General features: G+C 46.5%; 2 protein-coding genes across 5 annotated transcripts in view; one reads left to right on the top strand and one right to left on the bottom strand.

Annotated features, from left to right (window-relative positions):
* The window catches only part of LOC307174564 (uncharacterized protein), a 215,002-nt gene extending 207,528 nt beyond the window's left edge, over positions 1-7,474 (top strand). For all 4 annotated transcript variants that reach the window (XM_079898453.1, XM_079898455.1, XM_079898452.1 and 1 more), the window contains 2 exons: positions 3,575-3,607; positions 3,823-7,474. In XM_079898453.1, the coding sequence (XP_079754579.1) occupies positions 3,575-3,607; positions 3,823-4,376 (587 nt within the window). In that variant the 3' untranslated portion in view covers positions 4,377-7,474. The remainder of the gene's footprint in view (positions 1-3,574; positions 3,608-3,822) is intronic.
* A 1,558-nt stretch (positions 7,475-9,032) lies between these two features.
* On the bottom strand, positions 9,033-12,476 carry LOC307145078 (uncharacterized protein). The gene is made up of 4 exons (XM_079847908.1): positions 12,203-12,476; positions 11,551-12,051; positions 10,582-11,159; positions 9,033-9,867 (listed from the first exon to the last, which is right to left on the bottom strand). The coding sequence occupies exons 2-4, from the start codon at positions 11,911-11,913 to the stop codon at positions 9,540-9,542; spliced, it is 1,269 nt and encodes a 422-aa protein (XP_079704034.1). The 5' UTR covers positions 11,914-12,051; positions 12,203-12,476; the 3' UTR covers positions 9,033-9,539.
* Between the last annotated feature and the right edge of the window lie 2,773 nt (positions 12,477-15,249).

Below are 15,249 nucleotides of genomic sequence, written 5' to 3'. Positions count from 1 at the left end.
AGCAGGCCCTTCCAGCATTAGCCGGCTCTTTAAGCATTAGCAGGCTCTTCCAGCATTAGCAGGTTCTTTAAGCATTAGCCGGCTCTTTCAGCATTAGCAGGTTCTTCATTGAACTCAGACAGAGAGTGGAGAATACGTATAACTCACAGCATTAGCAGGCTCTTCCAGCATTAGCCGGCTCTTTCAGCATTAGCCGGCTCTTTAAGCATTAGCAGGCTCTTCCAGCATTAGCAGGTTCTTTAAGCATTAGCCGGCTCTTTCAGCATTAGCAGGTTCTTCATTGAACTCAGACAGAGAGTGGAGAATACGTATAACTCACAGCATTAGCAGGCTCTTCCAGCATTAGCAGGTTCTTTAAGCATTAGCCGGCTCTTTCAGCATTAGCAGGTTCTTCATTGAACTCAGACAGAGAGTGGAGGATGCGTGTAACTCACAGCATTAGCAGGCTCTTCACTAGCATTAGCAGGCCCTTCCAGCATTAGCCGGCTCTTTAAGCATTAGCAGGCTCTTCCAGCATTAGCAGGTTCTTTAAGCATTAGCCGGCTCTTCCAGCATTAGCAGGTTCTTTAAGCATTAGCAGGCTCTTCCAGCATTAGCAGGTTCTTTAAGCATTAGCAGGCCCTTCCAGCATTAGCCGGCTCTTTAAGCATTAGCAGGCTCTTCCAGCATTAGCAGGTTCTTTAAGCATTAGCCGGCTCTTTCAGCATTAGCAGGTTCTTTAAGCATTAGCAGGCTCTTCCAGCATTAGCAGGTTCTTTAAGCATTAGCCGGCTCTTTCAGCATTAGCAGGTTCTTCATTGAACTCAGACAGAGAGTGGAGAATACGTATAACTCACAGCATTAGCAGGCTCTTCACTAGCATTAGCAGGCCCTTCCAGCATTAGCCGGCTCTTTAAGCATTAGCAGGCTCTTCCAGCATTAGCAGGTTCTTTAAGCATTAGCCGGCTCTTTCAGCATTAGCAGGTTCTTCATTGAACTCAGACAGAGAGTGGAGAATACGTATAACTCACAGCATTAGCAGGCTCTTCCAGCATTAGCCGGCTCTTTCAGCATTAGCAGGTTCTTTAAGCATTAGCAGGCTCTTCCAGCATTAGCAGGTTCTTTAAGCATTAGCCGGCTCTTTCAGCATTAGCAGGTTCTTCATTGAACTCAGACAGAGAGTGGAGAATACGTATAACTCACAGCATTAGCAGGCTCTTCCAGCATTAGCAGGTTCTTTAAGCATTAGCCGGCTCTTTCAGCATTAGCAGGTTCTTCATTGAACTCAGACAGAGAGTGGAGGATGCGTGTAACTCACAGCATTAGCAGGCTCTTCACTAGCATTAGCAGGCCCTTCCAGCATTAGCCGGCTCTTTAAGCATTAGCAGGCTCTTCCAGCATTAGCAGGTTCTTTAAGCATTAGCCGGCTCTTCCAGCATTAGCAGGTTCTTTAAGCATTAGCAGGCTCTTCCAGCATTAGCAGGTTCTTTAAGCATTAGCAGGCCCTTCCAGCATTAGCCGGCTCTTTAAGCATTAGCAGGCTCTTCCAGCATTAGCAGGTTCTTTAAGCATTAGCCGGCTCTTTCAGCATTAGCAGGTTCTTCATTGAACTCAGACAGAGAGTGGAGAATACGTATAACTCACAGCATTAGCAGGCTCTTCCAGCATTAGCCGGCTCTTTCAGCATTAGCCGGCTCTTTAAGCATTAGCAGGCTCTTCCAGCATTAGCAGGTTCTTCATTGAGCTCAGGCAGAGAGAGGAATGAATATGGGTAACTCACAGCACTAACAGGTTCTTCAAACATTTAGCAGGCTCTTCAATAGCCTCAGACAGAGAGTGGAGCATACATATAACTCACAGCGTTAGCAGGTTCTTCCAGCATTAGCAGGCTCTTCATTGAGCTCAGGCAGAGAGAGGAATGGACAGCTGTGATTGCGAGTAAACAGCAGAAATAATTCCCACACTCACATTTCCACCACACACTGTAAGGTTTCACTCGTGCTCATTTCCACAATAAAACTGCAATTCAACAGACTCACAGTGTACCAAGGCTTCCGCCCGCAATCCAGCCGAAGTTTTCTCTGTCTCTCTCATCTGTCTCTCTCGTCTGTCTCTCCCGTCTGTCTCTCTCTCGTCCTCTCTCTCCCGCGGCCTCCCGCCGCGACCGCGGCCACGGCCGCTCATGTACTGCGCGCCTCACCTCTGCTCGTCCCGGGGAAGAACCACCCAACTGTCTCTTCACTTTCCTTTTTATGTGCTTCATTTGCCTACACAGCCTCATCACAGATCCCAGCGTAATCCCCGCACCTGATGTTGATCTGTCATTAACCGCTGTTGCTATGGTGACAGATGCAGCTGATACCGGCCCGGTGTTACAGTGGCACAGTCCCGGGTGGAACACAACTTCAGCGGGACTTAGTTCCGCTTCAACTTTGTCACCTCGTGACAATATCGTTACTAAAATTATCATTTTCCAAAATCCTACAGATCTCTGTCCATTATGTATTATTCTTTTTATATCCTGTATAAAATGGGTATGTTTAGGTAAAAGGACAATTATACAGATATCTTTATTCTCTGAAGATTTGTAAATATGTGAGGTTCTGTAGCTGTAAAAACGTAATAATGCTATGTCTAAATGTTGCAGATACGTCCACATTATACATTTTAGCATCTATCCACATAAATTATGAGTATGTGTTCATCAAAAAATGTGTTGTGTCTTTGAAAATTACGAATTAATACCTACGTGTTAACAATGGGACCAGGCTGTTCAATGAGAAAGATTAGAACAGATTTAATATTTTAGCAGATTAAAGCTTAATATACTGTATGAATTAGTTCCCCACATTGTCTCAGTTGTGTCCTGTTTAGTTTGCTTTCATTGAACTTGTTGTCTGCCTGTCTTCATGTCAAGTGTCATCATCTTTATCATCTTTATCTGTATCACCTGTGTTTAGTTAATCATCATCATCATCATCATCATCTGTTAGAAACTTTTGATATTTACTGTTAAAATCACACATTTAAATACTGCTGATTCTATTGATACCAGGAATTGAATGAATATCTGATAACAATATGTTTAAGAATTTAAAGAGTGTGATTTTGTGATATCAGCATTTAAAACCAAACATCAACGATGCATTTTCATGATTTTAATAATTAGAACTAAAATGTGGCTTTCATGTATTCACAGAAATTCTCATAATAGGCAATAGAATGATTAAAATGATTGAACATTAGACGTGTGTTGATCAATTGATGTCTCTTTGAAAAAGAATAAAAATTAGGTTGAGATTCAATCAAAGTCTAAAAGCAATATGATTACTTGTATTCATTTTTGTATAGGATTAACCATATTCCCTCTGATCAAATCTGTGCTCAGTTCTACTGAAGCCAAATCAGATATGGTGACGTGTCACTAATATCAAACCCTCAGCAGTGTTAGTGTCAGGATCTGGGCTCTGTGAACAGCAGAGACATCTCTAAATATCTCCTGTGTTGGAGGATTTCTGCATGTGTTAGCAACGGATGCAGGATCACTTTCTCTCCACATGATAATCACACTCTTCATCTCTGTTGATTTCCACAGATGTTCCCAAGACCAGGAGCGACTTCCTTCAATGTAAGTCAGAAAACAAGCAGAGAAACTCACTGATTGTGTTCATGTTCTTCCTGGAGAAGCTGAAAGAAAACATGACAGAAGAGATTTAGAGCTGATCATGTGAATGATGATTAAACTGCACTGAGACACTGCTGATATACTGAACATGAAGAGTTCAGATACATTAAAAGATCAGATTCATAACTCCTGATTGTGATGTGTTTTATCTCCATCAGATTCTGATGAGCTCACTCTGGATCTGAACACAGTTCATAAACGCCTCCGTCTGTCTAAGAGGAACAGAGTGATTACTGGCACTTACGCAGAGCAGCCGTATCCTGATCATCCAGACAGATTTGATAATTGTCAGCAGGTGTTGTGTAGAGGGAGTGTGAGAGGACGCTCTTACTGGGAGATTGAGTGGAGTTGGAGTGGTTGGAGTGGTGATTATGTGTCTATATCAGTGTCATATAAGAGCATTAGCAGGAAGGGACAGGGTGATAAGTGTGAGTTTGGACGTAATGCTCAGTCCTGGAGTTTGGACTGCACTAGCTCCAGATACTCATTCATGCACAATAACAGAAGGACTGAACTCGGTGTATGGTACAGCATTAGAATAGGAGTGTATGTGGATCACATTGCAGGAACTCTGTCCTTCTACAGCGTCAGCGGAGACAGAATGAGCCTCATACACACAGTCCAGACCACATTCACTCAGCCGCTCTATCCGGGGTTTGGGGTTAAAACTGTATCATCAGTGAAACTGTTGATGAATGAGAATAGCCTGTAGAGAGATTCTACCCATAATGCTTTGAGCTTCATGATAAATCAGTGACAGTGAGATGATGTTCTAGAGTCTCTTATTCTCTCTTCATTACATTAATAACAGCTGAACTTCTGTACCTGCAATATCATGTCAGAATAACTGTGTAATAAATACTCATATAGACATCAGTGTGTGTGACGGTGTGTGTCTTCCTCATGTAGTCATCAGTGTGTGTGACGGTGTGTGTCTTCCTCATGTAGTCATCAGTGTGTGTGTGTGTGTCTTCCTCATATAGTCATCAGTGTGTGTGACGGTGTGTGTCTTCCTCATGTAGTCATCAGTGTGTGTGACGGTGTGTGTCTTCCTCATATAGTCATCAGTGTGTGTGACGGTGTGTGTCTTCCTCATATAGTCATCAGTGTGTGTGACGGTGTGTATCTTCCTCATGTAGACATCAGTGTGTGTGTGTGACGGTGTGTATTCCTCATATAGACATCAGTGTGTGTGACGGTGTGTGTCTTCCTCATATAGTCATCAGTGTGTGTGACGGTGTGTGTCTTCCTCATGTAGTCATCAGTGTGTGTGTGTGTGTCTTCCTCATATAGTCATCAGTGTGTGTGACGGTGTGTGTCTTCCTCATGTAGTCATCAGTGTGTGTGACGGTGTGTGTCTTCCTCATATAGTCATCAGTGTGTGTGACGGTGTGTGTCTTCCTCATATAGTCATCAGTGTGTGTGACGGTGTGTATCTTCCTCATGTAGACATCAGTGTGTGTGTGTGACGGTGTGTATTCCTCATATAGACATCAGTGTGTGTGACGGTGTGTGTCTTCCTCATATAGACATCAGTGTGTGTGTGACGGTGTGTGTCTTCCTCATATAGTCATCAGTGTGTGTGACGGTGTGTGTCTTCCTCATATAGTCATCAGTGTGTGTGACGGTGTGTGTCTTCCTCATGTAGTCATCAGTGTGTGTGTGTGTGTCTTCCTCATATAGTCATCAGTGTGTGTGACGGTGTGTGTCTTCCTCATGTAGTCATCAGTGTGTGTGACGGTGTGTGTCTTCCTCATATAGTCATCAGTGTGTGTGACGGTGTGTGTCTTCCTCATATAGTCATCAGTGTGTGTGACGGTGTGTATCTTCCTCATGTAGACATCAGTGTGTGTGTGTGACGGTGTGTATTCCTCATATAGACATCAGTGTGTGTGACGGTGTGTGTCTTCCTCATATAGACATCAGTGTGTGTGTGACGGTGTGTGTCTTCCTCATATAGACATCAGTGTGTGTGACGGTGTGTGTCTTCCTCATATAGTCATCAGTGTGTGTGACGGTGTGTGTCTTCCTCATGTAGTCATCAGTGTGTGTGACGGTGTGTGTCTTCCTCATATAGTCATCAGTGTGTGTGACGGTGTGTGTCTTCCTCATATAGACATCAGTGTGTGTGACGGTGTGTGTCTTCCTCATGTAGTCATCAGTGTGTGTGACGGTGTGTGTCTTCCTCATGTAGTCATCAGTGTGTGTGACGGTGTGTGTCTTCCTCATATAGACATCAGTGTGTGTGACGGTGTGTGTCTTCCTCATATAGTCATCAGTGTGTGTGACGGTGTGTGTCTTCCTCATATAGACATCAGTGTGTGTGACGGTGTGTGTCTTCCTCATGTAGTCATCAGTGTGTGTGACGGTGTGTGTCTTCCTCATATAGACATCAGTGTGTGTGACGGTGTGTGTCTTCCTCATATAGACATAAGTGTGTGTGACGGTGTGTGTCTTCCTCATGTAGTCATCAGTGTGTGTGACGGTGTGTGTCTTCCTCATATAGACATCAGTGTGTGTGACGGTGTGTGTCTTCCTCATATAGTCATCAGTGTGTGTGACGGTGTGTGTCTTCCTCATATAGACATCAGTGTGTGTGACGGTGTGTGTCTTCCTCATATAGTCATCAGTGTGTGTGACGGTGTGTGTCTTCCTCATATAGACATCAGTGTGTGTGACGGGTGTGTGTCTTCCTCATATAGACATCAGTGTGTGTGACGGTGTGTGTCTTCCTCATATAGTCATCAGTGTGTGTGACGGTGTGTGTCTTCCTCATATAGACATCAGTGTGTGTGACGGTGTGTGTCTTCCTCATATAGACATAAGTGTGTGTGACGGTGTGTGTCTTCCTCATGTAGACATAAGTGTGTGTGACGGTGTGTGTCTTCCTCATATAGACATCAGTGTGTGTGACGGTGTGTGTCTTCCTCATATAGTCATCAGTGTGTGTGACGGTGTGTGTCTTCCTCATATAGACATAAGTGTGTGTGACGGTGTGTGTCTTCCTCATGTAGACATCAGTGTGTGTGACGGTGTGTGTCTTCCTCATGTAGACATCAGTGTGTGTGACGGTGTGTGTCTTCCTCATGTAGTCATCAGTGTGTGTGACGGTGTGTGTCTTCCTCATATAGACATCAGTGTGTGTGACGGTGTGTGTATTCCTCATATAGACATCAGTGTGTGTGACGGTGTGTATCTTCCTCATATAGACATCAGTGTGTGTGACGGTGTGTATCTTCCTCATGTAGACATCAGTGTGTGTGTGTGACGGTGTGTATCTTCCTCATGTAGACATCAGTGTGTGTGTGTGACGGTGTGTATTCCTCATATAGACATCAGTGTGTGTGACGGTGTGTGTCTTCCTCATATAGACATCAGTGTGTGTGACAGTGTGTGTCTTCCTCATATAGTCATCAGTGTGTGTGACGGTGTGTGTCTTCCTCATATAGACATCAGTGTGTGTGACGGTGTGTGTCTTCCTCATATAGTCATCAGTGTGTGTGACGGTGTGTGTCTTCCTCATATAGACATCAGTGTCTGTGCTTTTCTCAAGCTCTGTTTGTGTTGATGAAGATCAGCTTCATTTAGTTTCACAGTAGATTCACATCAGTCATTTATAAATCATGTAGAAGTGGGATTTGTTAAACATATTTTAATCCAGGTGTATTTAATGTGTTCAAGCACTTAAGCCGCTGCAACATTATTATACTTGCAGTGTTTTATCAGTTATTATTTTCCTGCTCTAAACATGTCTGGGCGTCAGAGACTGTAAGTCATAAAGATCTCAAGCGTGGAAATAAAAGAAACTTCTCCTCGACCGTTTGATCCAATTCATTCGAAACTCATGACAAAAAGTCATCAAAAAAAACCTGACACATCAAAACACTGTGAAGATATTAAATTATAATTTGTATGTGTTGATCTGTATCTGTGATGCAGCGGCGGAGACAAGGAGAATGCGGGGTCCAAATGCAGTGTAATTTATTAAATAGACTCTAGACGGGGCGTGGTTATGACTCCGAGCTGAGTGCACGTCTTTTGGTGAGCTCCTGGCATTATTTGTTGAAAATCCTGTATCCGTCTTTTTGTTTATACAAGTTTATTTTATTTTTCACTAATTTCTTGAGGTGAAATAAGAACCGAAATGCCGTCGAAAAAATCCAAAATAAAACATAAATCGGACTCCTCGCCACGCAACGACCAGGATGATGAGGGGGATGCTAGCAGTGTAGCTAGCTCGTCAGGTAATGCATGCAGTGCTTCCCAACCTGAGGAAAGTTGTACCAACACTGGCCAGAATCTGGATGTGATCCAAAAGCTGGACATGATGAGAAGTGACTTTGCGACAAAAATAGATGGCGTTCTTAACGCAATTCATGAGGTAAAAAAGGATGTTAGAGACTTCTCGGGAAGCATGGATATGGCCGAAGAGCGAATTAGCAACGTAGAAGACACGGTTTCTACAGAGAAGGGCAAAATGGAAGAGGTAGTTAAGCGTCTAGCCTCCCTTTCACACAAACTAGACGATCTAGAAAACCGCTCTCGAAGATCAAACCTAAGACTGGTCAATCTTCCTGAAAAGGTGGAAAATCCCGACGCGGTCGCATTCTTAGAAAAATGGTTACCTGAAGTGTTGGGCCCGGCAACTTTTCCCGCGCCGCCCATCATCGAGAGAGTGCACAGACTACCTGGCCGTTCACAATCCAGTCGATCATCTCCTCCAAGAGTGCTGATCATGAAGTTTTTGAACTTCCAAGATAAAGTCAGAGTGATGAGAGCTGCGAGGATTAAAGGCAAGATCATGTATGGAGATCATGAAGTCAGATTTTTCCCCGATTTATCCGCGGATCTTCACCGTCAAAGGAGGCATTCAAAGGAGGAGTTAAACAACGGTTGAGATCCATGAACGTCAATTATGGGATAGTTTACCCAGCCAAGCTGCGCCTGACTATCGATGGACAGACCCGTGAGTTTGAGGACCCAGTTGAGGCGGATAAGTTTTTGCAAGGAATACAAAGTGCAGGTGAAGTGGACAGAACCTAAAAGGACACTTGTCAGATTTTCGTTATCTGAATCCTAGCGAGAACGAAGTGGCTCGGAGTTATATATTTTTGTGCACTTCTTCTATTCTCAGCTGGGTAGGTTCTTACTTTAACTTTAACTTTTTTATATACTATCACTAGTGTATTTATATACACAGATAGCTCGGTTATCATTTTATTTTGTATGTACGTAATACATTTTATTTCATTTTTTTATTTATTATTATTATTTATTTATTTTTAAAGTATGTTTTTCTTCTTTTCTTTTTCTTTCTTTTTTCTTTAAACCGTTTTCTTACAATAAGCCCAGTAACCTACAATGTTAGTGTCACGGATGCACACGGGAAGCAGGAAAATCCAAGTGCAGTAATTTATTAAGAGGGCAATCCAACATCGTTGTAATCCATGCAGAGGTCAAAAATCCAGAGAAGCAATCCAAACAAGAACGGGTATAAACAGACAAGAAGTGTGGTGACACAAATTAACGACTCCGTACACATACAGAAACAGGCAGAGAATAAATACACACAGATCTAACAGGACTAACAATGAACAGCTGGGACAATGATTACGGGCAACAGCTGAGTGTAATGAACAGTGATAAGTGACAGACAGAATGCTGGGAATTGTAGTCAATGTGAAGGACACCGTGAAAACGAGACACAAACCAGACACTGTGACATAACCCCCCCTCTACGGAGCAGCTACCAGACGCTCCATGACAACACTAAAACACAACACAAGAGTTCAGGAGGGAGGTGGAATGGTGGAGGATCAGGGGGAGGGAAGGTGGGCCAGGTCCATGGAGGGAAACGGGGACAGGGAGTGACAGTTCATCTGGCGGCCAGGGCGGAGACGACAGTCCCTCGAGCGGCCAGGGCGGAGACTTTCCCTCGGGCGGCCAGGGCGGAGACTTTCCCTCGGGCGGCCAGGGCGGATCCAGCTGTGCAGGCGACCGGGACGGGGCAGGTCCTTCGGGCGGCCAAGGCGGAGACGACCCCTCGGGCGGCCACGGCGGAGACGACCCCTCGGGCGGCCAGGGCGGAGACTTTCCCTCGGGCGGCCAGGGCGGATCCGGCTGTGCAGGCGACCGGGACGGGGCAGGTCCTTTGGGCGGCCACGGCGGAGACGACCCCTCGGGCGGCCACGGCGGCGCAGAAACTGGAACAGACACCACCAGCGCAGGAACCGGAACAGACACCACCGGCGCAGGAACTGAAACAGACCCCACCGGCGCAGGAACTGGAACAGACCCCACCGGCTCAGAAACAGACACCACCGGCTCAGGTTCAGGAACAGACACCACCGGCGGCTCAGGAACTGGAACAGACGCCACCGGCTCAGGAACAGACGCCACCGGCTCAGACACCACCGGTTTAGGAACAGATACCACCGGTTTAGGAACAGATACCACCGGCTCGGACTCAGGAACAGGCACCACCGGCTCGGACTCAGGAACAGACACCACCGGCTCGGGCACTGGAACTGGCACCATCGGCTCGGGCACTGGAACTGGCACCACCGGCTCGGGCACTGGAACTGGCACCACCGGCTCGGGCACTGGAACTGGCTCAGGAACAGGCACCACCGACTCGGGCACTGGAACTGGCACCACCGGCTCTGGCACTGGAACTGGCACCACCGGCTCGGGCACTGGAACTGGCACCACCGGCTCGGGCACTGGAACTGGCACCACCGGCTCGGGCACTGGAACTGGCACCACCGGCTCGGGCACTGGAACTGGCACCACCGGCTCGGGCACTGGAACTGGCACCACCGGCTCGGGCACTGGAACTGGCACCACCGGCTCGGGCACTGAGACTTTCCCTCGGGCGGCCAGGGCGGATCCGGCTGTGCAGGCGACCGGGACGGGGCAGGTCCTTTGGGCGGCCACGGCGGAGACGACCCCTCGGGCGGCCACGGCGGCGCAGAAACTGGAACAGACACCACCAGCGCAGGAACCGGAACAGACACCACCGGCGCAGGAACTGAAACAGACCCCACCGGCGCAGGAACTGGAACAGACCCCACCGGCTCAGAAACAGACACCACCGGCTCAGGTTCAGGAACAGACACCACCGGCGGCTCAGGAACTGGAACAGACGCCACCGGCTCAGGAACAGACGCCACCGGCTCAGACACCACCGGTTTAGGAACAGATACCACCGGTTTAGGAACAGATACCACCGGCTCGGACTCAGGAACAGGCACCACCGGCTCGGACTCAGGAACAGACACCACCGGCTCGGGCACTGGAACTGGCACCATCGGCTCGGGCACTGGAACTGGCACCACCGGCTCGGGCACTGGAACTGGCACCACCGGCTCGGGCACTGGAACTGGCTCAGGAACAGGCACCACCGACTCGGGCACTGGAACTGGCACCACCGGCTCTGGCACTGGAACTGGCACCACCGGCTCGGGCACTGGAACTGGCACCACCGGCTCGGGCACTGGAACTGGCTCAGGAACAGGCACCACCGACTCGGGCACTGGAACTGGCACCATCGGCTCGGGCACTGGAACTGGCACCACCGGCTCGGGCACTGGAACTGGCACCATCGGCTCGGGCACTGGAACCACCGGCTCGGGCACTGGAACTGGCACCACCGGCTCGGGCACTGGAACTGGCTCAGGAACAGGCACCACCGACTCGGGCACTGGAACTGGCACCATCGGCTCGGGCACTGGAACTGGCACCACCGGCTCGGGCACTGGAACTGGCACCATCGGCTCGGGCACTGGAACCACCGGCTCGGGCACTGGAACTGGCACCACCGGCTCGGGCACTGGAACTGGCACCATCGGCTCGGGCACTGGAACTGGCACCACCGGCTCGGGCACTGGAACTGGCACCACCGGCTCGGGCACTGGAACTGGCACCACCGGCTCGGGCACTGGAACTGGCACCACCGGCTCGGGCACTGGAACTGGCACCACCGGCTCGGGCACTGGAACTGGCACCACCGGCTCCGGCTCAGGAACGGACACTGGCTCCGGCTCAGGAACGGACACTGGCTCCGGCTCAGGAACGGACACTGGCTCCGGCTCAGGAACGGACACTGGCTCCGGCTCAGGAACGGACACTGGCTCCGGCTCAGGAACGGACACTGGCTCCGGCTCAGGAACGGACACTGGCATGTCCAGGATCCGAGTCAGACGCTCCAAATAATCCATCATAGCCTTGGCAGCCACACGAATGGGCATCTCTTGATCTGTCTCTAACTGGGCAAACGGAATGTGAACAGTCTCTGACTGGGCAGACGTGACGTGAACAGTCTCCGGCTGGGCAGACGGAATGTGAACAGTCTCTGACTGGGCAGACGTGACGTGGACAGTCTCCGGCTGGGCAGACGTGACGTGGACAGTCTCCGGCTGGGCAGACGGAATGTGAACAATCTCTGACTGGGCAGACGTGACGTGGACAGTCTCCGGCTGGGCAGACGGAATGTGAACAGTCTCTGACTGGGCAGACGTGACGTGGACAGTCTCTGACTGGGCAGACGGGACGCGGACAGTCTCTGACTGGGCCGACGCAGGTCTCCTCCTTCTTTCCTTCTGACGGATGTGTACCGTCTCTGAACTGGACGAAACCATCGACGAAGTCCCAGCGCTCGATGAGACCCGTGGTGAAGCTTCAGCTATCCTGATTTCCTCATGCCTTTGTGCACATCTAGAAAAATACTCTAGTAAAGAGATGCCCTTCTCTCTCTCTGCGGGAGAAAGTTCGCTACGTGGAATCCACATAGTAACTGGGGACGAGATCCTACAAAAAATAATAAAAAATGAAAATTACCGCTGGATTTATGGTGGACGGAGTCGTTCTGTCACGGATGCACATGGGAAGCAGGAAAATCCAAGTGCAGTAATTTATTAAGAGGGCAATCCAACATCGTTGTAATCCATGCAGAGGTCAAAAATCCAGAGAAGCAATCCAAACAAGAACGGGTATAAACAGACAAGAAGTGTGGTGACACAAATTAACGACTCCGTACACATACAGAAACAGGCAGAGAATAAATACACACAGATCTAACAGGACTAACAATGAACAGCTGGGACAATGATTAGGGGCAACAGCTGAGTGTAATGAACAGTGATAAGTGACAGACAGAATGCTGGGAATTGTAGTCAATGTGAAGGACACCGTGAAAACGAGACACAAACCAGACACTGTGACAGTTAGGCAGTAAGACACATTTTGGGGAAAGGTACATTTATTTTAAGAGCTATTATTATTATAATTTGTATTATTTTTATTTTTATTATTATTATTATTTTTTTTTTTTTTTTTTTGTAATTCCAAAGCCAGGTCACACACTATTTTTGTTTGTCTTATGGTTTTGTTTTCATTGATCTTAATAAGCACTTGGTTTGGTTTAACTGCTCCCTTGTTAATATTGGATCGGTGTGAGGACATAACTATATCCCAAGTTGATAAAGGGGGGAGGGGGCAGGCTGTTCAGTTCGGGATAACAGCTAATGGGGGGTGTTCATGGCAGGTTTTTGAGTTATTCATTTGTTTTTATATTTTCTGTACTAGCTTCTTAGATTGGCTGATTTCTTGGTTAACTTCCACATCGAATGATTATTTACTTTATATGGCTATTGCTATGCTGTACAATCTGTCTTAAATTAAAGCAAAATCTCACAGATAAAGAAGCTTAAACTCACCTCTTGGAATGGATTATTAAAATAATTAAACTAAAGCAAGTGATGACGAGGATTAAGCAATTGGAATCCTCTATAGTATTTCTTCAGGAAACTCATTTACTTAAAGAGGAACTCCAAAAGGTACAAAGAAGATGGCCAGGTCAGGTCTTGGCTTCATGTTTTTCTTCTCATTCAAGGGGAGTTATGATGTTGATCCATAAGTCTGTACCCTTCCAAGTAAATAAGAACATTACAGACAAGGCTGGTAGATACCTGATAGTGCAGGGAACTTATATGAGTAAAATGATTAATTTGGTCAATATTTATGCCCCAAACGATGATAATCCGGCTTTTTTTGAGAATCTTTTCTTATTGATTGCCTCGCTACCTGGAACAGTGATAGTAGCAGGGGATTTTAATTGCACTCTTGACCCGTTGCTTGACCGCTCTTCAGGCCTGGATAGTTCTCACTCTCAAAGTAGAAGGAAAATAAGACAAGCCATGAAAGATTTAAATCTATACGACCCTTGGAGAACACTAAATCCATTAAAAAGGGAATACTCATGTTTCTCTTCTTTATCTAAAACCTCATCTCGTATAGATTACTTCTTAATTTCTGTTTCTTTATTGCCTAATATAGAAAGTTGTATATACGATAGTGCGGTTTTGTCGGATCATTCCCCCACCTCATTATTTTATTTAGACACTCAAGCAATCAAAAGTTCCCCTAGATGGCGTTTGCAGCCTAGATGGTTGCAAAACTCTGATTTCATTAAATTTGATGGGGAACAGATAGACTTGTATTTTTCAATAAACACAGATCAAACCTCGGCGGCCATTAGATGGGAAGCCTTTAAGGCATTTATTAGAGGTCAAATGATTAGTTATACTAGTTCCAAATTTAACAAAGATAGACAAAAGATGCGTGAGTTAGATGTTGAAATTAGAGATTTAGAGAAAATATTAAACCTAGATAAATCTGTACAAACTAAGCAAAAATTATTAGCTTTAAAAGCTGAATATGAGGAACTTTCAACACTAAAAGCTGAAAGCAGTATATTAAGACTAAAGCAAACTTTTTATGATCAGGGTGAGAAACCCAGTAAACTGTTGGCCTGGCAACTTAAGAAATTAACATCAGAAAAAGCTATTAATGAAATTAGAAATGGGAGAGGAGAAATTACAAATGATCCGGGTGAGATTAATGGTACATTTGTATCATTTTACAAATCTCTGTATCATACCGAATTTCCTACAAGCACCATTACTCCAAATACATTTTTGGATGGATTGGATATTCCCTCTATTTCCGAAGCAACAAAACTTGAGCTAGATAGGGAATTGGAATTAGAAGAAGTTTCTAATGCTATTCTTAAAATGAGGGGCGGAAAGGCGGCGGGTCCAGATGGACTCCCAATAGATATTTATAAGGAATTCAAAGATAAATTATTAGGCCCGTTACTAGATATGTATGTAGAAGCTTTTCGGCGAGGTTCTCTTCCTCCCTCATTGAAAAGTGCCCTGATCACTCTTATTTTGAAGCCAGGAAAGTCACCTGTAGAATGTGGGTCATATAGACCTATTTCACTTTTGAATACTGATGCAAAAATTATTGCTAAAGCCTTGGGGATGAGACTTGAGAAGGTCCTACCTCTGCTGGTACATTCAGACCAGTGTGGCTTTGTTAAGAATCGTCAGGGGTTCCACAATGTTAGGAGAGTACTTAATTTGGTACATTCCGGGGACGGTGCTCCAGATGCGGCCATCCTGTCTCTCGATGCCGAAAAGGCATTCGACAGATTTGAATGGCCGTACTTGTTGGAGGTTCTTGCACGGTTTGGTCTGGGTGACAATTTCCGTAGATGGATGGAAATTCTATTAGTTGATTCT

Source organism: Squalius cephalus (genome assembly GCF_949319135.1).
Source record: "Squalius cephalus genome assembly, chromosome: 17".
Lineage (NCBI taxonomy): Eukaryota > Metazoa > Chordata > Actinopteri > Cypriniformes > Leuciscidae > Squalius > Squalius cephalus.
The sequence above is the reverse complement of the archived record's forward strand: the minus strand, read 5'-3'. Positions and strand labels throughout refer to the sequence as shown.

Excerpts from the sequence above, each read along its gene's own strand:
- LOC307145078 (XM_079847908.1), bottom strand. The coding sequence starts at position 11,913 with ATGCCCATTCGTGTGGCTGCCAAGGCTATGATGGATTATTTGGAGCGT. Across the intron at positions 11,160-11,550 it reads AGCCGGTGGTGCCAGTTCCA|TGCCCGAGCCGGTGGTGCCA; the intron begins GTGCCCGAGCCG and ends AGCCAGTTCCAG. Across the intron at positions 9,868-10,581 it reads CGTGGCCGCCCAAAGGACCT|TTTCTGCGCCGCCGTGGCCG; the intron begins GCCCCGTCCCGG and ends TGTCTGTTCCAG.